The 25,811-nt window shown below is 39.3% G+C and overlaps 1 protein-coding gene across 2 annotated transcripts; it reads right to left on the reverse strand.

Moving 5' to 3' along the window:
- Positions 1–467: 467 nt before the first annotated feature.
- On the reverse strand, positions 468–24,522 carry osbpl2b (oxysterol binding protein-like 2b). 2 transcript variants are annotated; one of them, XM_073875032.1, is made up of 14 exons: positions 24,366–24,522; positions 15,114–15,256; positions 14,168–14,282; positions 13,861–13,936; positions 11,198–11,332; positions 9,616–9,713; positions 9,294–9,476; positions 8,770–8,882; positions 8,600–8,684; positions 7,696–7,822; positions 5,087–5,212; positions 4,832–4,955; positions 2,782–2,872; positions 468–2,162 (listed from the first exon to the last, which is right to left on the reverse strand). In XM_073875032.1, exons 2-14 carry the CDS (start codon positions 15,148–15,150, stop codon positions 2,060–2,062), a joined length of 1,413 nt encoding a protein of 470 aa, XP_073731133.1. In that variant the 5' UTR covers positions 15,151–15,256; positions 24,366–24,522; the 3' UTR covers positions 468–2,059. The 2 variants fall into 2 exon arrangements, with proteins under 2 accessions (XP_073731133.1, XP_073731132.1); XM_073875031.1 differs by lacking the exon at positions 24,366–24,522 and adding an exon at positions 15,369–15,523.
- Positions 24,523–25,811: the final 1,289 nt, after the last annotated feature.

Below are 25,811 nucleotides of genomic sequence, written 5' to 3' on the forward strand. Positions count from 1 at the left end.
TCAAATTTAAGTCAGTTTCTCAAATTTTTTTGGTAATGCCAGACTGAATAAAATAAATTAAAATAAATAATAATAAAAAATAAGTTACACTTTTGTTCTTAAACTTTCACTATTCAGCCAAAAAGAAGCAGGTCTGTTTTCCAATTAACACCAAATACACACACACACAAAACTCAGGGCGCTAATATTAGTTGTGCTAATGCGCATGCTCAAAGTAATGCAACAGAGAGATTTCAATAAATGTAGTTTTTATTCCAAAAGATGCAACATATTCAGACTAAAATTGTAATTAGTATCACTTTCTTGCCGAATTACAAAGCAAACTCTGTTGGACATTGTATTTTATTGTAAAAATACCATTTGACACCGTTCCAAAAAATTAAATACTATAAAAATAAATCATTGCACAAAATAAGAACCTATGTGCTTGTGATTTAATTTTGGAATGACTGACACAAAGCCGCATAAAAATAAAATCTATTTTAATCATGGAATATGAGTTTTAACGTTAGTTTTTGAATAATCCAACGTACATTGAATGAATAAGCAGACAAAATAAACGACACATAGTAGTGTAAATTTCATGTGTGTATCCAACAAACGGTGAGTACATTTTAACATTCCTATTTAGACATTCACAAAGACCAAATGTGGTTAGAAAAAAAATCCAATAAAATGTCCAACGTACTTAAATTTTAAAAATACCCTCAACATTTAGCGGGAAAAAGAAAAAGGCACTGTAGCAAAGAAAACATGTTTGTGTAAACAACTGCTGTAACATCACTGCACACTTCATAAGTTAGATCCTCTCTAAATGAAAGAAAAAACTTCAGTGGACTGAAATATGTCATTAAATCATAAAAGTCTTTTTAAAGCAAAAACCGAAAGCAACCAAGAAGCAGAATATGAATTGAATGACACTACAGTTACTGTACTTAACAGCTGCCATTCTACACAATTTGTGATTATTAAGCCTGAACTATTTAAGCATGAGGAATTTTATCTGTTTGATGGGTTGCATAGATTTTGTTAAACATTTGTGGATAATGTACTGTACAGTCTGTTTTGGGGAATGTACATGTGAAGAGATGCAAATGCTGATAAATAAAACAACCCATGACACCCTCCTCTACATAAAACAACCTAGACAGTGCTTGAGGAACAGTGGCACAAATACAATACAGACTTTGTGCATTTACAACAATAAACAATGAATTGACATCATTTGCTAATTATTTAACATTCATTTTTAATACATCCAGCCTACTTTACATCCCACAAGTCTCTGTTGGTGAGCAGGTAGTGAAAAGAAACAATAAGAGCTATTACAAACTATTTTAAAATGCTTCATAATAATTTATTGATGATGAAGCGATTTAAATTGAGGACTGGCATTTAATCTGAACCTTCCAGAGTGTGAAAACAGAAATCCAAAGGCAAAACATTGTACCATTAAAACAAAATCTATGGCTTTTTACATGTATTCCCACATTGCGCGCACACACAAACAGAGGTTATTATTAATGTTAAACATTATTACTGTTGTTTTATTAATTCTTGATCACCTTCTTACTCTCTCTATCTCTACATACAGCTAGACCAGGACACTTTTGTGTCTCAGTGCTCGCAAAAGATCTGTTTTTAATGTTGTTTTAATACATACGTGTATAATAATAATAATAATATGAACACTGCTGTGGAAAGTAGCTGATGCACTGAGACTTGAGGCAGAACTCTTGTGCTTGTATGCAACTTTCCTCCATTGATAAACCTGCAGGGTTAATGTGACATCAAGCAAAGATGCTTAAGAACAAAAACATGAAATCCTTAAAATGAGTGCATATAATCCAATCATCTTCCCCTCTCATTTCCATCCACGATTAAACAAACATAATAATGACTGACGATCCTCTGGTGCCATAGAAGATCGCAGGTGAACAGTATGAGGGTGAGCAGGTGTTGAACGAGAGCTACAGTGTCGCTGTCACTTGAATATTATGTGGTTTAGAGCAGAGGAAGATGCTGTAGGTGGAGAGAGATAAGAAGGTGGTCTTTCTCATCAGTAGATATCAGGACAGTCTGTGTAATTTCTATTAAAGTAGCCTCCGGTGTAAAGCCAGTCCTGTGATCCTGTATAGGGGTTTGTGCCTGACTGAAACCACCTTTAACAATCAGAGAGGTAACAGAAAGTTAAGAAACACACTTGAAGGGACACTCCACTTTTTTGGAAAATATGCTCATTTTCCAGCTCCCCTAGAGTTAAACATTTGATTCTTACCGTTTTGGTGCTAGCATTTTTAGCATAGCTTAGCACAATCCATTGAATCTGATTAGACCACTAGGCTTGCGCTAAAAAATAACCAAAGACTTTCGATATTTTTCCTATTTAAAACATGACAGCCTTGATTATTACGCCAGTTTGAGAGTAATAATTCCTATAGCCATATCTGTCTAGAAAATCGCAACTTAAATTTTCCGTCTGCCTTAGTACACGATGTAACTACAGAAGAGTCAAGTTTTATACAGGAAAATTATCCAAACTCTTTGGTTATTTTTCAGTGCGATGCTAATGGTCTAATCAGATTTAATGGATTGTGCTAAGTTATGCTAAAAGTGCTAGCGCCAAACCCGGAGATCTTCTGAATGGATTCCACAACGGTAATAATCAAATGCTCTAGGGGAGCCAGAAAATGAGCATATTTTCCAAAAAAGTGGAATGTCCCTTTAAGAAACACAACATTTTGATTTTAATGCTGTATGTATGTGATAGATTAATGTTACCTAGTGGACCATTCTTCAGCATCTTTGGCTCGTTCTTTACGAGCTGCTCTCTGTTTCTCCTCCAGTCGCTCTTTTTCGCTGCTGGCTTCGTCCATGCAAACACAAAATTGCTTTATGAAATCAGGGTATTGAATTTAGGATACGTTCGGTAAGTTTTTCATCCCGATAGAGCTAGTGGTTTTGGACTTTATATCGACACCTACTGGCCTGGATGAATGAGTTAAGTAATGTTTTGCATGAATTAAACAGCAGGGGGCACCGCAAGAGAGTTTTAGGGTTTAAAAAACTTAATTACTTATGTTGCCATGGTTTTGGACTTTATATGGACAACTACTTGCCTGGATGATTGATTTAAACGGGAGGTTAAAGCTATTTCATGCATTCTGACATATAAACACCGTTTAAGAGTTGGATTCCTCATGCTAAACACAGGTTAAGTGTCAAAAAAAGCAGTTGGATGTATGACAGAGTGCCAAAGTTTTTTTCCCCAACATGAGAGGTTCATACATAACAATCTTGCTTTATTTCTTTCATGCACTGTAAAAAAATTCCGTAGAAATTACAATGTTATTGCAGCTGGGTTGCCGGTAATTTACCGTAGATTTAAATTTATGTTATTTACTGGCAAGAGTTTGTTCAAAGTTAAATACATTTTAAATATTAACAAGTCTTTATCTTTACAGAATAAAACTATACAATAACAGCCTCATGCAAAGCATTCTGGGAACCTGAAATCATAATTTCTCTGTTTTTTGCTTCAGATTTTGTTTCCAGGAATGTTTTGCTTGATGCTGTTTTTTTAGATTTACTCTGTAAAGACAAAGACTTGTAAATGTTTAATGTTTATTTAACTTTGAACAAAATGTTGCCAGTAAAAAAACATACATTTAAATGTACGGTAAGTTACCGGCAACCCAGCTGCAATTTCTACGGAATTTTTTTACAGTGTGGGAAATTTCAGTGCAGAAGGTACAGTGGAAGTCCTTATATGGGCACTTCACCTGGAATAGCGCACAAACAAACCAACCAAGAGCTGACACGAACAATGGATATAGTTTGTTTATCCTGGGTAGCAGCGGAGTTGTGCGTGTGTATTTATTTAAAGCTGGATTTTGTTGATATGGGGCGGTCCTAACTGAGTCGGAGGCGGTAAGTAAAACTGCATCAAATGTCTGTGTTTTGTTGGCAATCGTTGTGTAAGTGCATATACATTTATACCATGGCCTGTTTAAATACTCGATTTTGATTGGCTGAAAGGTGTGCATTAAAACCGTTTAATGCACAGGTCGTTCCAGTCTGTTTGATTACAGTTGCATTGGTAACCATGGTAACACAGTTACACTTGCAAACTGAGTGAGAGACACATATGAAAATGTTTATTTAGGTAGACTAAATGGATGATTTTGCATACTGTTTAATTTTTACGGTGAATATGGCAATTTTGAAAAATGGGCCCAGGCACAAGACGAAATAGAAGACTTGGAGAGAGGGAGAGAGAGAGAGAGATGTGTGCGTGCATACATAAATGACACAAACATGCAGTGAATCATAATTTATCCAAAGATAGTTGGATAATGTTTTGTGTGTGTTGCTTGCTTGCGCCACCCGTGGTACACCTCGAGGGTTGGGTTTTTCCGAGAAAGTAGCAGTACAGCTGATCTGTCTTTTATAAATCTGATAAAACTAAAGACTCTTCAGAGATATGAAGGATGCAGTACTACTCTGTAGGTACTCAAGATTAACATGAGATTAGCAGAAACAGACAGGGCTTAAGCTAGTCCCAGACTAAAATGCTTATTTGAGATGTCTTAACTTAAAACAGCTTGCTCTAACATATTCAAAAATACACCAGTGCCATTGTTTGTCACACATGTAATGTTTTTTGTAAGATGTGTTTGTAAAAACGACTTAAATGTCCAAATATAACTAAGGCCTAGTCCTGGCTTTAGCCCCTGTGTGTTATGTGACCTTTAAGTTATGTTTTGCATGTATTAAACAGCAGGGGGCGCTACAAGACAGTTTTAGGGTTTTGCTTAAATGACTTCATTACCCATGTTGCCATTCTCCATGGCTCTGATGTCAGGCCGTAAGCGGCAGTCTGTTGGTGCCAGCACTCCCTCCATGCCAGGTTCCAATTCGTTCAGTGTCATCGCAAAATTAGTGAAGTTATACATCTAGAAGTGAACAAAAGGAATGCAGAAGTTTAAGAGTTTGTCAACTCTTGAGAGGAAACCAGAATTTCAACTTTGGCATTTTGTATTGATAAATCTATAAGTGTCAATAAATGATGTGTGTGTGTGTGTACCTCTGTTGAATGAGGTGGTCTAGATGATATTCTCCAAAGTAATGTGCTGCCAGGAATCACTGCCACGGTCTCCTGTACCTCAGGCATTTCATCAGCATCCTCATTGACAGATCCATCTGTCTCCTCCTATATGAATATACAGTATTTACAAAACAGTTTCCAGCAAGAAAAAACTATTATTTGACGACAGAATTGACCAATCAGAAGAAAGTATTACTAAGGGCGGTGTAAAAATACTTTATGGTGTGAATAACATTCACACAATACAGTCATTCAAATTATCTACAGACATACACAGAGAGTGACAAGAAGTCAACTAAACTAACTATTCACATAAAATAAATGAGTCACTCTTCTAAAGGGACAAACATTTACAGCTACACACCCTGAAGAATAAGAAATGCAACTGTGTGCCTCTCTGGTCCCGTCCAACACACAATTGTTGTGTACACACATTAGCACATATCTAAGCTATACACACCAATACAAACAGTCAAGAATACCTTAAACTTCATTATTCTTTAAAGGATTTAAGATGTACACAAAGTATGTGGACATCCCTCTGTATTGCAATAAAAACTTGCTACATATACACTAACGTCATTTCGCCTCAAACCTTGCTGTAACAATCTGGGTTGATCAGTACACAAAGTAAGGTCCAAAAAAAAATGTTTTACTAAGTCTTACAAGAATAACTGAAATACGTTTATTACAAGACTGAGTCTGTCCACAATCTGTTGGCCATAAAGTATCCATAACTGCCTCTTAGCACTACAGTCAGGATATCATGCTGGCTTCTTGAACAAATGCACAACAGAAAGTCTACTGGTCTATGTCACTATGTTACCATGCTGTGAACTTACATAGAAGAATTAAAAGGGAAAACAACGTAAATTACACTAAAACTGTGTCTGAAATAGCCCTCTATACCCTCATTCACTATTCCCTACATTAGGTCCGAAAAAGTGTTTAGGGACACTGAAGCCAGGATTATTAGTTCGTTGTTATGTGTATGTGAGCGTACGTGCACGGTTGAAGGCACAGCCATGCAAAGCATAGTTTATGTGACTCGTACATTGCGACAAAATGCAATACCTCTCCTGTACTACACTCAGATAAAGGATTATTAGGAACACCTGTTAAATTTCTTATTAATGCAATTATCTAATCAACCAATCACATGGCAGTTGCTTCAATGCATTTAGAGGTGTGGTCCTGGTCAAGACAATCTCCTGAACTCCAAACTGAACGTCAGAATGGGAAAGAAAGGTGATTTAAGCAATTTTGAGCGTGGCATGTTTATTGGTGCCAGACGGGCCGGTCTGAGTATTTCACAATCTGCTCAGTTACTGGGATTTTTACACACAACCATTTCTAGGGTTTACAAAGAATGGTGTGAAAAGGGAAAAACATCCAGAAAGCGGCAGTCCTGTGGTCGAAAATGCCTTGTTGATGCTAGAGGTCAGAGGAGAATGGACTGACTGATTCAAGCTGATTGAAGAGCAACTTTGACTGAAATAATCACTTGTTACAACCGAGGTATGCAGCAAAGCATTTGTGAAGCCACAACACGCACAACCTTGAAAGATGGGCTACAACAGCAGAAGACTTCACCGGGTACCACTCATCTCCACTACAAATAGGAATAAGAGGCTACAATTTGCACGAGCTCACCAAAATTGGACAGTTGAAAACTGGAAAAATGTTGCCTGGTCTGATGGGTCTCGATTTCTGTTAAGACATTCAGATGGTAGAGTCAGAATTTGGCGTAAACAGAATGAGAACATGGATCCATCATGCCTTGTTAGCACTGTGCAGGCTGGAGGTGGTGGTGTAATGGTGTGGGAGATGTTTTCTTGGCACACTTTAGGCCCCTTAGTTTCAATTGGGCATCGTTTAAATGCCACGGCCTACCTAAGCATTGTTTCTGACAATGTCCATCCCTTTATGACCACCATGTACCCATCCTCTGATGGTTACTTCCAGCAGGATAATGAACCATGTTACAAAGCTCGAATCATTTCAAATATGTTTCTTGAACATGACAATGAATTCACTGTACTAAAATGGCCCCCACAGTCACCAGATCTCAACCCAATATAGTATCTTTGGGATGTGGTGGAACGGGAGCTTCGTGCCCTGGATGTGCATCCCACAAATCTCCATCAACTGCAAGATGCTATCATATCAATATGGACCAACATTTCTAAAGAATGCTTTTAGCACCTTGTTGAATCAATGCCATGTAGAATTAAGGCAGTTCTGAAGGCGAAAGAGGGTCAAACACAGTATTAGTATGATGTTCCTAATAATCCTTTAGGTGAGTGTATAAATCAAGACATGAGTGTTCATTTGGCACGCGATGAACAGTAGGGAGTAGCTATTGAGTATACATCATTTGTACACTCATTATTGCAGTGCATTATGGGACTGAATAAGTGCAATCAAGTTGGTAATGTCGACTATAATTTCAGACACAACTACAAAATTGCTGTCACCTTAAATAGTGCACTCTAAGGATACAGGAAGCTATTTCAGACAAAACCTACGTGTTAGCGGTCAAGGGTAAAACTGGCTGTTACACGTCTGCTTGTTATTTTTCTTCTCACCGGTTTTTGTTTTTTAGTGTCTGTCGTTCCTTTCTTCTCGAGTTTGCGGTGGGCGTCATACACCTGTGGGTCTACGCTCCACATACACTCCGTCCATTTCCCATAGATCACACAGCGCTTCTTCTTACTGCACACAAAACATACACATAGGAAACAGCGTTTGTTAGGATGAGCATTTAAAGGTGAACTGTGTAGATTTTTAGCGACATCTAGTGGTGAGACTGTGAATTGCAACCAACGGCTACAAATCCACAGCTTCGACATGCATAGAGAAGCTACGGTAGCCACCAAAGGACAAACATGTCGTCGCCTAAGACATCGTAGTGACAAAATGCGCTCTGTAGAGCAGTTTGTACGTTTAGGGCTACTGTAGAAACATGATGCGACTTCAATGTAAGGAGACCCGCAATGTATGTAGATAAAACAGCTCATTAAAGATAATAAAAACAATACAGGTCATTTTGTAAGGTCTTTATACACCACTGATAATATAGTTATGTATATTATCTTGCTTTTCTGTACTGCATGCACCTTTAATACTATACAGTTATATATATAATATTAGGATATTTAAAATGAATAAACAGAAGCAATATTTACATAGTCCTGCTCTGCTGTATACACAAGGTGTTACTGTAGCCAGAACATTTGTAGCCAAGTATGCCACATCGGGTCAAAGTTAATAAGTAATGTGCTTGGTTATAAAACCTCAGGTTCAGGATGTTTTCTAATCATTTAAACGATTGAAAGATTTGATAAAAACAACAGACCAAACATTGGTCACGCGATTCATGTGATGCAAAGACCAGCGATTGAACCGCTTTTATTAGCAATATCGTTTCTAGAACAGGGTCATACGTGACTGAACATCAGATATACAGTTCGATACCATGAATGATCTCACCTTTTGTCCTGGATGTAACCTTCAACTCTGTGCAGCTCTTTTCCAAACATCCCACAGGGTTTAAAGTTCAGAACACATTTCTCTCCAGTACTGAAAAAAAATCACAGAAAAACCCACATCTAAAATTGTACATTCATAACATATACAAACATCTCAAAGTGTAGGTGTGGCAGTACTGTGATTGACAATTTCTACAGTGCCGTATTGCTCAATCCACAGTTTACCCAGAATGACGTTGTGTACACAACAGAAAGGGTTGGTCCATGTATATGCCTCCTTATGGCTGCGAAGACACATGCACATGTGAGAAGGCTGTCGATGTGACTCATCCAAAGAGCATCTCAAGCATGCAATTAATACAGCTTTTATTAAAACACCAGGAGAGCTGGTTGTTCCAGACTGTACAGTAAAACAACAACAACTCACATTTGGCATCAAGTGGTAACAAAATACGGACCTAATGTTCGTGACGTCACCCAAGAGCATTTTTAAAACCAATAGTTGGCAAAGCCTGCTGTTGCCTTGTTGGCAGTGTCACTTGGCACAACCCTTACAAATAAACAAAAATGAGCAAAGAGGCTGAAGCTGAGGTGGCTGGTTACAGAAACCACACCTGTCTAGGGATGGTTGCCCCTTGGTCATGACCCATCAGGTCGCTTTACATGCAGTGCTAACATATGTGTGTTCGACTCACTTGAGAAGCTCTAGCGTGATGGTTCCTTTCGGTTCTGCCTCCACGCTCTTGCCCCAGAACTTAAGTTTAGGGTAGATGGAGCCATGGAACACATAGTCACCCGTCAGACCCTCTGTGTGGAAGGCGCTGATGGGCGGATGGTGACTCACCTGTTCCGAGATCAGCCTGAAACCCTGATCCTCTCTGTAGAGCAGAGGAAGGAAACGTTATGGGGAAGGAGAAGTGAAGTTGCATAAACGTATAGAACGGTCAACCCGCAATCTTGATCTAACATCCTCAAATCTCATCGAGAGAGTTTCTGTTATTGTCCTATTGTCTGTACCGTGTAAGTTCGTAGGTCTCTCCTAAAAGGGGGTTAAAGGGTTTGCCAGTTCTGTCCCATTGAGAGGCGACTGCAGACACGGCGAAGGCAGCTATCGTCTTGGGAGAAAAACAGATGATGATGTTCTATTAAAGCGAATGATGGCTGTGTTTCAATTGTAATACTAGCATACTGCACAGAATAAACATCTTCCTATACACACACACACACAGTTATATGAATCAATACGTGATGACACTTAAAACTACATCAGTAAAATGGTTAATCTGCAGTGTAAGTTTACTTCACTTTTTCCTGCAGTTTATATGTATACACCAAATCAACATACTTCATCCCACACAGTGTTTATTGAAACGCTTTAGGTCATCCGAAGGTTCCCACATACAGAACAACATGGTAATAGCCATTGTGACATTATAAGTGCACAGGTAGATTAAATGTATGGTTTAGATTTGTAACCATGGACCACAAAACCAGTCTTAAAGGGACACTTTAAAAAAAATGCTCATTTTCCAGCTTCCCCAGAGATAAACATTTAATTTTTACTGTTTTGGAATCCATTCAGCTGATCTCCGGGTCTGGCGGTACCATTTTTAGCATAGCTTAGCATAATTCATTGAATCTGATTAGACCATTAGCATCGCGCTAAAAAAATAACCAAAGAGTTTTACAATTTTTCCTATTTAAAACTTGACTCGTCTGTAGTTACATCTTGTACTAAGACCGACAGAAAATTAAAAGTTGTCATTTTCTAGGCCGATATGTCTAGAAACTATACTCTCATTCTGGCGTAATAATCAAGGACTTTGCTGCCGTAACATGACTGCAGCAGTCGCAATGATATTACACAGCGCAGAAGAGCCAAGTTTCAAATAGGAAAAATATAGAAACTCCTTGGCTATTTTTTTGTGCGATGCTAATGGTCTTATCAGATTCAATGGATTATGCTAAGCCATGCCAAAAGTGGCACCGCCAGACCCGGAGATCGGCCGAATGGACCCCAAAACTGCAAAAAATTAAACGTTTAACTCTAGAGGAGCTGGAAAATGAGCATACTTTCCAAAAAAGTGGAGGGTACCTTTAAGTTGCACAGGTATATTTGTAGCAATAGCCAACAATTCTTTTTGAGGGACAAAATTATCTATTTTTCTTCTTATGCCAAAAATCATTGAGATATAAAGTAAAGAGTGCTACCGTAAATATATCAAAATTTAATTTTTGTGAGTGGATGCAGTTGCTAAGGACTTCATCTGTACAACTTCATAGGCGATTTTCTCAATATTTTGTTTTTTGCCCCCCCCAGATTCCAGATTTTCAAATAGTTGTATCTGAGCCAAATATTGTCCTATCCTAACAAATCATACATCAAGAAAAAACTTCTTTATTCAAATTGATGATGCACAAATATAAAATTTTTTATGACTGGTTTTCTGGTCCAAGGTCATATGAAACACAAAACAGGAAATGAATGGTCTAATGAGAAGAAAACCTGCTCTTGCCATTACATGACACAAAGGCATAAATTCTTGATCAGCATTATTTTTTACAATTTTATATGAAAGGTGCATGTGTATGGTGTTACCTGCATCCTCTCTATAGAGTCTGACTGGTCGCAGGCTTTTTGAATGAGGTATGTGTGCTCCATATACTCTGCGATTCTCTGTAGAAAGCTCAAGGGCTCGTTGAACACAATGGGCATGGTGATCTTGGACAGTTCCTATAACATCACCATAAAAACAATATGAGCAAAATCAACCACAGCAGCTTTAAGCAGAATGCTAAACGAACATGATTTCATTGCAATTCATATTTATTTCACAAGGATCGTACGGTAACTTTACAACATCATTCATGCGTTTTAGTATGATTTAGTAAACCTGCTTTCACAGGTTTGACATGCAACAATAGCAGCGTTTCTATGTGCGCAAAACTTTAGCATTATTTTATAAATGTCAACAAAACACTATTCCATTAACCGATGTTATAAAAAAGTAATTTTGTTGATAAGTCATTTCAAAAACCATTGCGACAGGTGTGTTTAAAGGGGCTGTATGTAACATTGACCTCTAGCGGCTGAACTTGGTATTGCAGTCTAAATTCAAAATCATTGAGCCATTCACATGCCGTGCCAAAAAACGCTAGGCGCATCGGTTCTTGTCACATGACCTGCGATGCACTTGCGGCATTCTGAAAAGTTGAAATGTTGAAATTTGATGCGGCGTGGACGCACCTGGAAAAAAACGGTTCCGTTAAAAGCAGCCATACCGCGCGCCTACATTTGAAATAACGAACTTGAGCGCACAAAAGAAGCGATATGTGAATCACCCCTTAAGCTGCATTCACATTAGCAGCGACTAGCAGTAGCAGAGCGACAATCTCATTGATTTCAATGGAAGCTTTACGACTTTGCGACACAAGCGAAAGTGACTGTTGGCGACCGGATTGGGCGTGTCCAGTCGCGCGTCAACGTTGATAAAAGTTTAACTTTATGCAAATGATGAGGGACTTTCTGGAGCGACTACCAATGAGAGTGAAGCAGTGGAGTTCACGTCATCAATCTCTTGTCAGTTACTGGAGTGGACATTACTTGTTTGTTTATGACACCCAGATTTAAAACACCACCTAACAACCTCGTTGAAAGAAACGAGCGACACACAGCGACAAAGTCGCTTGTAATGTGAATGCGACTTTATTCTCCCCCCTCTCTCGGGTTGCCAGACACACACAAAAGCGCAAATAAGATTGAAAGTTTATCTGCTAAATTTTAAGTTTGCAATGTTTTTGTTGATTGCAAATTCCAAATCCGCTCGTGTGCATATATATATACCTCGTTCTACGGCTTATTTTGGAGGTTGTATTAACCAGAGGTCGCATTTATGGTCCATTGGCGTCTCATTTAAAGATGCCAAAGAGTGCATTGAAACAATATGTTTAATAATTGTTCTCTGATATCTAGACAGAAGTTTTTTGGCTTTATTAAGTGCAAAATTTTACATGTCCATTTACAACCCTAGAATTTGCCCCCAGAATGAAAGGGTCTATTACCACCTTATATGAAAGGGTCATGAATAATAATGTTGAGCTCTGCTCTGATTGACCGTTTCTCAGAGCAGCTCTTTTCAGTAGCTATGTGTGTGTGTAAACAGACCTTATGTTTGATTCAAAATCTTACATCCAGCTCCTTTATCTTAATATGGTGTAGCCCAGACTAATATGCGGATGACATCAAAATACTGCAAGAGTGATTCGAAAGCATACAGAACAGTCAACTCCCCAATCGCTTTTGTTGTATTTTGATGTCATGCGCTTCGGTTCTTGTGACGCCACATTCGAACACACCTTTTAAAAGAACGATCATGTGACTTTTGCGCATGTCAGGTGACCTGTTCATGCCTGAAAAACCATATCACCCATGCATAAAAACAATATAATTTTTGCGATATATGGGAGTTTATGCGAAATTAGGCGCATTTCAATTTGCGCAATTTGAAGAGTAATGGAAACGCAGTTAGTGTTTTACAATATTCATGAGTTACTGTATACAATCTTACTAGGGATGCACCGAATATTCGGCCACCGAAAATTTTCGTCCGAAAATGGCGCGTTTAAGTGCCCTCAATAGTGCACACACGAGTGAGACGTAAACAAGCGAACGTAAAATCTTTCTGTTATTGACAGGGCACATATAAACAAAATGATCTTCAAAGTATTCTTTTTCTAATAAAAACATTTGTTTATGTCTTAAGTGTATGTATAGATTACAGTCATAAACCAGTCTCTGCTTATTTAAAGAGACAGTAACCTCAATTAACCTACTTAAGTCTGTGTCATTAATGTTAATCAAACAAACCAAGACAAAGAAAAAAAATCACTTCTGTAGCTCTAAAATTAATATTATATTTAATGTATACAATAAAGACAGTGTTATGGCTCATTTAATTCGATTTCTGTACCTAATGCTAATGTTAGCACTTATTAATGTGCAACTTTGTTCTTTTTTATACATGTTTGCAATTTCTTTATTTGTTATTAGATTTTCCCCACCCCCTTTTTGCTGATCTGAAAAATAATCCGATCTGTGATCCGTCACACACCCCTAGTAAAGTTAGTACACAGATAGCAATAAATGCATTTGTACTAATAATTGGCATAATAATTTATTTCGGTTTCGGTTTTTCTGCCTTGATTTCCTCTTTTTCGGATTTCGGCCAAGAATTTTGATTTCGGTGAATCCCTATATCTTACCAGTCCAATACACTTCTTGAGGATGCTCCATATGCTAAAATCCGTTCTGGAGAACATAGGGGCAGGAAGACACAACCTGATGGGCAGAGGAACAATATTTTTTCATTGACACAAACATACAATCCCTTCCCAGTGAAAAGTATGCCTGAGATACAACATATGATCCATGAAGAAACCCATTAGTGGTAAACAAGAAAAAAATGCAGTGACAGTGAAACAAAGCAAAGAGATAAAGAAAGATTAAAGCATGAAAGACAACTAGAAAAAGATCAGGGACATGGTTCGGCGCTCTGGAATCTGGCCATACCTGCGGTTCTTGATTCCATTCTCCTGAGGAACCACACCATTGTTCTTCTGAGTGACTACAGCATCTTTAAAACTGCATTCTGATGTGCCTTCACAAGATGCATCTGAATCCAAGCCTGATAGAGACAACAAATCGTAAGATGACTCTTAACTTCATTTCTACGTTTTTAAACACGCATTGACCTACCAAAGTCCTTTTTTATCACTTAGTGTTTGTTTTAATCGCATTGCATCTCAGTAATGACAGAAGCCATCAGACTGTCTGAACGCTACATAATTGAAGCCATCAACAGAGGTAAGCCAACACCAGATCAGCGTCCCGTGTCACGGCCGCTCTGCTATAACAAACACACGGTCGACGGCCAAAGTCAACAGTGTCCAAAACACTCACAATGGGGGCCAAATGAGATCGTCCATGAAACACAGCTGTTGACTCCTGAGCTACAGTTGAATGAATGAACGTGACGTTTTCTTGACAGACTTGCGTGACTGAAGTGATATTACATCCTAAATACAATTTAAGCTTCCTTTCAGAAACAGATTAGTCGACCAACCGTGCTTTAGTTAGTAGTGCTGAGCTTTTGGAGTTAGTCCTCCTGTGAAAATTTGTATCTTTAAATTCATATCCTGTATACCATTGCACTATTAGGCATAAACATTACATTTATGGATTTTATCCAAAACAACTTATTGTGCATTCATACATTTTGATCAGTAAAAGCGTATCCCCTGGGAATCAAACCCTTGACCTTTGCTGACACAATGCCCTACCAGTTAAGCTACAGGGATACAAATTTACAAATCGTCTATAAAAACTATACCACACTTCCTTTAAAAAAAAACGTTTGGACCAATCCAAGCAACTTGTTCCTCAAAAAAAAAGAAGGGCACATCCGGAGAAGTCCGAATATATATGTCAATGTGGATATCAAAAAATGAGTCCTCACCTGTGACGGCATCATAAAACTCGTCCTCATTGTTCATTGTAGAAAATGGGCTTCCAGCACGGGTTTCTCTAAAACATGGTCTCTCTCGCTTTCCTTATCTTCGGCTTCCAGTGAAGCTGTCGCCTCCTAAAGAAAAGGGACACCTGTGGAGAGAAAAACCAAAACATCCTATCAACTAAATCTTGTAGTAGATTTCCACACAGGACATGTAGAAGCAGAGCTCAGCCAGACAATACAAAAGTCCATCAAACATACATGAAATAAGTCCTGTTTCACCAAAAATCTTAGCGTCTTAGTTCATTCGTGTACTCATTCATTTGTCATCCCTGGCTGAAACTAGCCGGCTGCTTTAAAAAAAAAAAGAGAGATAGAGGTGGAGACACACACCCATGGGCGGGTGGAGAACACATCTGATAGAGGAATGAACTTTAGACTCTGTCTGCTTTTAAGGAGCGTAACCTGCAGGTGACAGACACATGCAGGTACCGTGACGCACGTGGATCATAGTTTGAACCTATCGTGATGTAGACAAGACCCGAGGGAACGCTTTTAGCACAAATAAAGTCTGTGGAGCACAGAATTAATTAAAAGAAATCCTTCTGAAATGTATTCTCCTTAGTGAGACATTACCAATCTGTACCTCAAGGTCTATTCAGGCTCGCAGAGAATAAATTAGCTTACAAAATACGCACAATGGCAGTTTTATTAAAGTCCTACACTAAGACCTACAGTAAGACAACGCTAATGTATGTAAACCACTCAAACCAAACGGTTTAGTTTGCGTCAATCGTTTTGAGTTCTGATTACTGACAAACAAAGTCAAGTTCAACCAACAAACTATGCCGAGCTAAGAGTCGCTCACACTATGGATGATAAAATAATGCAGTTTTGAAAAAAAAAAACACACCACAACTATAATAATAAAGATGCAAGGAACGATATCGTTGGGATCAGTTTTGGAGTTAATTTTTTCCTAACTGATTAACAATTGGCGGACAATCAAATCTATTCGAATTTAAAGTGCACGCATATTTAAAATGGCAGATGACACTGTGGAGAAGCTCGTTGCTGAGGTCCACATTGCAAAAAATTACTTTCTTACTGTAATGGTTTTGTTCTGTGTTTACTTGTGTTCTGTGTATTTTGGACTTTTATTTTGATACCCTGCTCTGTTCTGACTTTTATTTTGATATTCATCATGCCATGTTTCAGTTCACACTTCCTGTCTGTTTGGTATATAGTCACTTCCTGCTCACCTGTTCCCGGCTGAATATTATACATAGTAAGCCCAACCTGTTACCTGTCTGATTCTGATATCTGTTGATCTGTTAAACCTGTTACCTGTATCTGTTCCTGTTTTTTGACCATTGCCTGTATTTTGGATTCTGCCTGTTTTGCTGCCTGCCTTGAACCTTTGCCTGTACTTGGATTCTGTTTGTGGATTACCCTGTTTGGATTTGGTTGCTGGCCCTTTATGGGATTTTACTTAATAAACACCTTTTGCATATGGATTCACACTTTCTCCGCTTTCATTAAAGCAACCCCCGTTACAGAATATTCAGCCATAACCCGGAATCCAGCGAAGGTTTGTAATCTCCCACCAGCACCATGAAACCCATTTTTGCCCTGCTTGCACTACGCCAGAACCACCGCCCCATTGAGGAGTATGTTAAGGATTTTTTGGACTTGAGTTACAAGGTACATTTTGATGACATTACTCTGAAGAACCTGTTCTATAATGCTTTGGACGAATGGTTGCGTTTATGTATGCCCCATGATATGTCTGCCTGGTCCCTGGAGAGTTATATTGACTTTGCCCTGCTGTTGTGTGGTTCTCCGTTCACTGTGGGTGTGGTGGATAATGAACCTGGGAATATTCACCACACACCTAGCCATGTTCTGCCCGTTCTGCCCAAACCTGTTAAAGTCATGCCTGATCACAAAATGGCCGCCACCATGCCTGCTCCCAAAATGGCCGCCACCATGCCTGCTCCCAAAATGGCCGCCACCATGCCTGTTCCCAAAATGGCCGCCATCCTGCCTGTCTCTGCACTCGCACCTGTTTTGGAGAGAGCTACTGTTATCCCTGCACCTGAGACTCAGAGGGCCATCATCACAACCACACCTGCACTCATGAGGGCTACTACTCATCCAGCACCTGACGTCCAGATGGCCACCCTGCTTGAACCGAAGACCACAGAGGTATGTCTCATGGACTCTGTTATTTCTGAATTTGCCATAGCCCTGTGGTGCGTCTGGTCTGCCTTCTGCTCGTTTGTCCCCTGTGTTCCTCCAGGCTCTGAATCTGACCCACCGGAATCCTCTGCCTCATCTGACCCATCTGATTCATCTGATCTGCCCGACTCATCTGATCTGCCCGATTCACCTGATCTGCCCGATTCACCTGATCTGCCCGATTCACCTGATCTGCCCGATTCACCTGACCTGCCGGATTCACCTGACCTGCCGGATACACCTGACCTGCCTGATTCACCTGACCTGCCTGATTCACCTGACCTGCCTGATTCACCTGACCTGCCTGATTCACCTGACCTGCCTGATTCACCTGACATGCCTGATTCACCTGATCTGCCTGATTCACCTGATCCGCCCAACTCCTCTGATTCTTCTGATTCATCTAATCCATCTGATTCATCTGATTCGTCTGTCCTGCCCGACTCATCTGATTCGTCTGTCCTGCCCGACTCATCTGATTCGTCTGTCCTGCCCGACTCATCTGATTCGTCTGTCCTGCCCGACTCATCTGATTCGTCTGTCCTGCCCGACTCATCTGATTCGTCTGTCCTGCCCGACTCATCTGATTCGTCTGTCCTGCCCGACTCATCTGATTCGTCTGTCCTGCCCGACTCATCTGATTCGTCTGTCCTGCCCGACTCATCTGATTCGTCTGTCCTGCCCGACTCATCTGATTCGTCTGTCCTGCCCGACTCATCTGATTCGTCTGTCCTGCCCGACTCACCTGTCTTGTCTGATTCATCTGGTCCACCACCTGGGACATCGCCACCCTGGGCTTTGGGAGCTTTCCCAAGTTTTTTTTGGGGGGGGGTAGTACCCGGACACAGGGAGGAGGCAGAGGACACCAAGGCGGAGACCGAAGTGTGCTCGGACCCTTCCTCTCCCTGTGTTCCAGGTCTATTCCTGCCCCATGACCCAGGTCCTAGCCTGCCCCATGATATAGCTCCAAGCCTGCCCCATGACCCAGGTCCTAGCCTGCCCCATGACCCAGGTCCTAGCCTGCCCCATGACCCAGGTCCTAGCCTGCCCCATGACCCAGGTCCTAGCCTGCCCCATGACCCAGGTCCTAGCCCGCCCCATGACCCAGGTCCAAGCCCGCCCCATGACCCAGGCCCGCATCTGCCCCATGACCCAGGCCCGCATCTGCCCCATGACCCAGGCCCGCATCTGCCTCATGACCCAGGCCCGCATCTGCCTCATGACCCAGGACCTCTCCTGAACTGTCCTGCCATTGCCAAGAGGTCCTGGCCCGCCCGCCCACCCTCTATTGGACTTTATGATTTGTTTGTTGGGCTCCGGGAGTCGCCCTTTAGAGGGGGGGTTCTGTAAGGTTTTGTTCTGTGTTTACTTGTGTTCTGTGTATTTTGGACTTTTATTTTGATACCCTGCTCTGTTCTGACTTTTATTTTGATATTCATCATGCCATGTCACGCTTCACACTTCCTGTATGTTTTGTATATTAGTCACTTCCTGCTCACCTGTTCCCGGCTGAATATTATACATAGTAAGCCCAACCTGTTACCTGTCTGATTCTGATATCTGTTGATCTGTTAAACCTGTTACCTGTATCTGTTCCTGTTTTTTGACCATTGCCTGTATTTTGGATTCTGCCTGTTTTGCTGCCTGCCTTGAACCTTTGCCTGTACTTGGATTCTGTTTGTGGATTACCCTGTTTGGATTTGGTTGCTGGCCCTTTATGGGATTTTACTTAATAAACACCTTTTGCATATGGATTCACACTTTCTCCGCTTTCATTAAAGCACACCCTGTTACACTTACTTAGTATTTTTGTTTTGTTTTCAGTACAAATATTTAAAAATTCCTAAATTAAGATGATGTTTCTTGATGAGTAAAACGACCTAAAAGACTCTAGTTTTTAGACAAAAAACATACATTTTAAAAGTCGCCATGAAAATAAAATGAAAAACTGCAATTTGTTTTGTAATATTGTCGTATTTGTTTCACAAAAATGCTTAAAACAAGCAAAAAATTTTGCCAATGGTGTAAGAATAGATGTGCAATTTGTGATTTGAATAAATGCATAAAGGTGAATGGTAGACACTAAAGTCAAGGAAACTATTAGGTTAAAGAACAGTAAATAAAAAGCTGTTGTGCAAAACAAGGTTTCAAACAGCAGGTACGTTGCATAACTTCATATTGCCGTTTAATAATAAACCTTATCAGGCACTTTCTTTAGACAAATGCAACAAAGTAATGTGCAATATTACAAAATATCTCTCAAATTAAGATTTACCGGTAAATCTGTGCTACAAGTGACAATTGAAAAACTTTGACAATTTTTTAGTAATAACTTATTTGTTACAGCAACCAATTGCACATTGGCAGTTTTTTTAACCCAAAAGATCAACCTTAATCCGTGAAAGATATTAGGGGTGTGCATTTTTGCACTGCTCTCACAATTCGATTCAATTACGATTCACCAGGTAACAATTCAATTCAGACATAGTATATAGTATAAGGGATGCTTGTATGTGGGATTTTCTCTTAAACATACAGTTAGGGCCGGTTGTTAAAATAGGCAAAGGATCAAAGAGACACCACTGGGTCCCCTGAAATCCCAGAAAGATAGAGAGTTCATGTTTACCTGGTCAACTGAGTCAGATATGTTATCTCTAATGCACTTTCACCCACTTGGGAAAACATGAAGCCTGTAATAAGTTGAAATGTTAAAATAGCAGAAATGTCTTATTTATCCTCCCGAGACATCGTGTTGTGTTGTGGTAATGATCACAGATCTGGCAACAGTGTTTCCATGAGCAAGCAAGGTTTCCAAACTGGCTAAGGCCACATTCACACAAAGCCAGAGTTTTCCCTATCCAATCTTTTATTCCTCATTTAAAAAAAATAAGTCCGTAAACACGCCGTCGTCTGAAGAAATATCTGCATACACAAGAAAACCACTGAAACCATATTAAAAATTTTTAGATACAGTACACTTCATACACTCATACTGAGATGTGTAAGCTACATACACATAATGTAGGCTACTTATATCTTTTGCACGTTTCTCCTTATCTTTCCTCTTTTCATAACCTGGGCACCTGATTGAATTTTTCCTCATCTGTAGTTAAATGTGTTACATCTCCCGGTCGCACTACTCATGAGGTGTCGCCAATGGAAGCTGTGACTTGAATTAAGAGGCTGTTTACACTTGGGATTAATATGCATTTTCGTTGATCGGATCACAAGTGGACGACGTTAATGCCAGGTGTAAACGGTGTTCAAAACGGTTTGAGCTCGTCCACTTACGTCCACTTTTAACCACATTCAGAGGTAGTCGAAAACCTTTTCGATCAGATTGCTTTTGTAGTGTAAATGCACATGTTGTTGAATGTGTTCGAACAGCCAGACGGACTGCGTTCTCTCTGCCCATTTATATAATCTGAGGTACTGAAAACAACGTTTTACGTCTTTTCTGACTTCTGGCGCGAAAACACGGTGTACAACGCTATTTTTAGCCTTTCATTGATTAAACTAAAGTGGCTGATCTCCGCAGTTTAATTTTGCAAGCGTACGTGTGAAAGTTGCGCGATCCTATTTCATCAATTGCGCTGAAAATTCAGAGAAAGCTCTAACATATACATGTACAAAACATTGTACAGCATGTTTACTTACAACAAAAGCAGTGGAGTCTGACATAATATTAGTTCGCATCCATATAAACTCATCAATACTCCCACTCGCGTTTAAATGACAGCAGAGAGACTCGCCCACCGTCTCGAGTCTCTTGACAGACCACCCCCTCACAGTATTCAGGACAGAAGCGGTCGAAAGTGGACAAAAGAGTACCAGGTGTAAACGTGATGGGTCTCTCTCGTCCACTCATGATCCGATCGACGAAAACACATCTTAATACCAAGCCCCTAAGTAACAGTTGAGCTTATTTGATGGATCAGGTATTAAAGGAATAAAACTTGACAAATTAAACAGACAAATCAAATGAACTTTCCAAACATCGTTTCACTGAAGAGATGCTGTATGCAAATCTCTACATAGTAGAGGAAGAAGAACTGCTACCTTAAAGGGCATGTTTGCATGATAAAGTGACTGTACAGTGGGTAAACACAAACACCCACAAGATTGCAGAAACCAAAATGATGCTTAAATTACTTTTTGTTCACACACTTTTGGAATGCTGTCTGTTTGGGAGAGGTGCAATTAGCAAGGATTAGCACTAAAGATGTTTTCTATTGGCCCGGTTAAGCCAGTGGTTCAAATTTTTAGTGGCCCCCACTGCAAGAACTACAGAGAACTTCTGTTTTTGACTACAGCCCTCTCGGATAAATTACGTCAATATAAGAGTTTTTGACTAACCTCCGCCCTCAGGAATGTGCCAGTCACCAGCTAAGCTAAGCTGCTGTCCAATCAGAACACACTTAACCAGCTACACAATCAAAGCGCATTATGCAAAATCACCCTTTTTATTAATATTATCATGGTTTTGTGAACAATTTCTAGAAATGTAATTTATTTGACACTTTTGTTCGCATAAACATCAAATAATTAACATGAATCATGGCACATTTGGGGTCATGAGATTGGGGTTCATCTAGTTTAGATAAAACACAAGTGAGTAAATCAGATTTTCATATAAAACCAAAACAAATCCGCAAGCATCTGTCTGTGTATGTCTACTTTATGGTCCAGGATTAAAGGAACACGCCCAGATTTTGGGAATTAAGCTTTTCACCGTATCCCCCAGAGTTAGATAAGTCCATACATACCTTTCTCATCCCCATGTGTGCTGTAACTCTGTCTGACGCAGCCCCCGCTAGCTTAGCTTAGCACAAAGTCTGGAAGTGAATGGCTCCAGCTAGCCTAGCAAACTGCTCCCAATAAATGACAAAATAACGTGAACATTTTCCTATTTATATGTTGTGATTTGAACAGTCACACCGTGTACAAATAACAAGGTGATATGAAAGGTATGTATGGACTTATCTAACTCTGGGGGATACAGTGAATATGCTAAAATCCCAAAATCTGGGTGTGTTCCTTTAAGTTGCACAACATCTACGCTCACAGCAATCGCAGAAGAAACAAACAGAGTAGAAAGGAGCATTAAACTCATCATCAGATCGCATCATTTTATGTAAAATGAATAGAAAAGATGGATCTGTCTTGGTTTGTCTCACGTTATTGCTTAAATTGGCTGATGTTGGACGGGGTTTTTTGAGCCGTGACACTGGCACGGTTAAACGTATTTAAGAAATACACAATAATACTATCTGTTCAACATTTTTATCGCAATTAACCATTAAACTGTTAAAGGCGGAGTCCACGATGTTTGAAAGCCAATGTTGATATTTGAAATCACCTAAACAAACACGCCCCTACCCCAATAGAATCTGGACCTTCTGTTGATAGACCCGCCCCACACATACGCAACCCAGGCAACGATGACGGTTAGTAGACACTCTCCTTACTGCTGATTGGCTATAAGTGTGTTTTGGTAGTCGGCCCGTCTCCTTTTCCAAAGCGTTTTTCAAACATCGTGGACTCCGCCTTTAATCGTTACATCTCTATACTTTTGTATGTTAGTTATGTCATATTGTAGTTATATTAGACACAAATATTTTATAAAAAGATCATTATACTCCATTTCTAACCACACTAGTTGTCAATAACTAGATTCAAAACAAACCATGATTTGGCAAGAGGAACACTTCAAATAGTCTTTTCGGCACCAGCACACACATAAATCAGTGACACCCCACAGGAATGTTCACTGATACCCATCTACAGCTTTCTACAGACATGCCGTGAGCTACAGATAACACAATAGGAGAGGAAATTACTGATCAACTAATCAACAGTCCACCTGGCAAACTCAGTGTACACTACTAAACCTCTTAACTTACTTTTTTAAACAAAAGTAATAGATATTAAGGCCTAAGGCTAAACAACAACACCCATATTACTAGGCAATTTATATTAAACAAAGTCATCAATGGCCAGTTGCGTAAACTGTAAAGACTAGTCTTACAAGCTACCAGTCATCAATTGTTTTTTTCACTGATCTCATTTCAATCTGAAAAGTAAGTCTGACAACAACTGGTTTGTTTATGCAACTATGTTTATGCAACTATGTTCATGCAACTGGCCCCAGATGTTGGTGCAATTTAACACCAAGTCAACAAGACATAATGCAAATAAATCAAACATTGGGTGAACACACACCCCATTAGAACAACCCATTGACAAAGCCTGAAATTCTGATAACTTTGGCCAAATAGGTCTGTTATGAAGTATTGATGCTTGTAGCTATGACAACACTATTCATTTTCTGCCTTTTACAACATAATATTAAATAAATCAAGCACTTGAATAGATAAACACGTTTATACTTTAAGGCCAGCTCTAAAAAAACAGATCTAATGGCATTGTATGTTGTTGTTTAAAGCCCCAGTGGACATCACCTGCTCTTATTATTGCATGATATGCACACCTAAACCCTTGAAAATAGTTTGCAATAGCTAAAACATAAAACGTCACTGAAATGACAGCTGTTTAGCCCTCAAACAAACAACAGAACAGTACACAGTCTCAAAACACTAGGGTGGATTACGCTAATTTGGGACACTTTGCATTCAGTGTCCTATTCAGTGTCATACTTTTCCCCACAGTGAGAATCATCCCCTCGAAAACATCACATAATTTATAAAGCTAAAGCCAATTTTGCTATTTAAAAAACGGTGTGTTTGAAAGTTAATGGACTGCCTATCTAGACAGCATGTTTCAAAGATTTTTGCCGTTGGTAACGATAGTTGTATGTCTGAAATGCTGTCTATTAGGTAGCTTACAGGGTTATGACACAGCCAGGTCCTGTAAACAGATGCTAACTGGCTAAAGCTCCAGCAGCTAACACAACTTAACACAAACTCAATAAGCAACGGTTGAACTCAAAAGCTTTGAAATGCGTAGATTTATGAGTGATGCGTGTAGATTGTTACATTTAAAAAGACGCCCTGTTACCTGCGATAATATCTGGATTTCGTTGCCTACAGCTGCTGTGCTGTCTGGTAGGGATGCTGCTGTTGCTGAAGACTGACACACAGCCGGAAGAGGACGATAAGGGCTGTTTGATTGACGTGCGTCTTGGCCAATTATATTAACGGAATTTAGTCGCCTGACAGTTTACGTCAACGCAAGACATTCTGCTTTGTAGTTGCACAACAATGCTAGATTTGTAATAATAATAATAATAATAATACAAAGTTAATTAAAAAATGGATTTAAATTTAATACTATGCTTACTTTTACTTTAATATATGTTTATTTAACTTTTTCGTTGTTCGTTGTGTCATATTGCATTGTATAGTTGTTATTGTGTGGGAAAAAAAGGGTGGTGGTGGAAATGACAGGGTGTTGTGGAAATGACAATGAATTAATGTAAACGTAGAGAAACAGTAGAGATGTTCCTTAGAAAAATTCTTAAACTCATTGCACCCATTAAACTCAATTCACAAAGTCATTAAACATAACCACACCGTTTTTTGTGTAGTGCTGAGTTTGAGTCTCCCCTGCCCCTCTCCCACTCCATCCACTTCCTCATTGTCAGCTGATGACTTTTGAAAACTTCTTCACCAACAAAACATAATTTCCATTCAATTAAATCCATCAGACGTTGGATCTTGACATCGGATCAAGCACAAATGAATGCATAGAAGACGCCGCTCGACTAAAGCAGTTGACAGAGAAATTGTGAAATTAAAGCTCATTTTACATGTATTGGTTCTGCAGACACGAGAAGAGGTACAACAGTATAGCTTAATACAGATATTATGTCTGCTTTTTTGAACGACTATATGTACAATAGGTGGTGATGTCACTACATGCGAGAAACCTGACAAATCTCCAAAATCCCATATAAACGCAGTTTTCTGCATATTCTTTCTTATTTATTTCTTATAGTTTTCTATAATAAGCAGATTTTTTGATAGTTATCTGCTTATTCTGTGCATGTAAACGCACTCAATGTCATTTCCACCACAATTGAAATGACGGTGGTGGTAATGACATTTCTGTAGTTTTTGGTGAAAAAAAACAACGATAGCTTTACTGATTAGTTTTGAATTAATACTTAGCACTTTATGTATGCAAAATTACTCAACTTTAAATTTGTAGCTTTTTAAAAATACCCTTAAAGGTACACATGTATAATAAACATATTTACTGATAAAACAATATTTACACTGACTTTTTCTTGATTTGTTGTTGATGAAAATTACCTCCATGTCCAGCATGTTCTTTAATGTCACTAAACATTTACATAGAAACCCACTAAACAATCTTTTATACAAACTTTTGCTGTGGTGGAAATGACACAAATACTGTGCGACAGCTATATTTTGTATAATAAAAAGTAATATTAATAGTGGTCTTACATTAAATATTATAATGAATTTTACTTATTTACTA

This window comes from Misgurnus anguillicaudatus, chromosome 13 (genome assembly GCF_027580225.2).
Source record: "Misgurnus anguillicaudatus chromosome 13, ASM2758022v2, whole genome shotgun sequence".
NCBI lineage: Eukaryota > Metazoa > Chordata > Actinopteri > Cypriniformes > Cobitidae > Misgurnus > Misgurnus anguillicaudatus.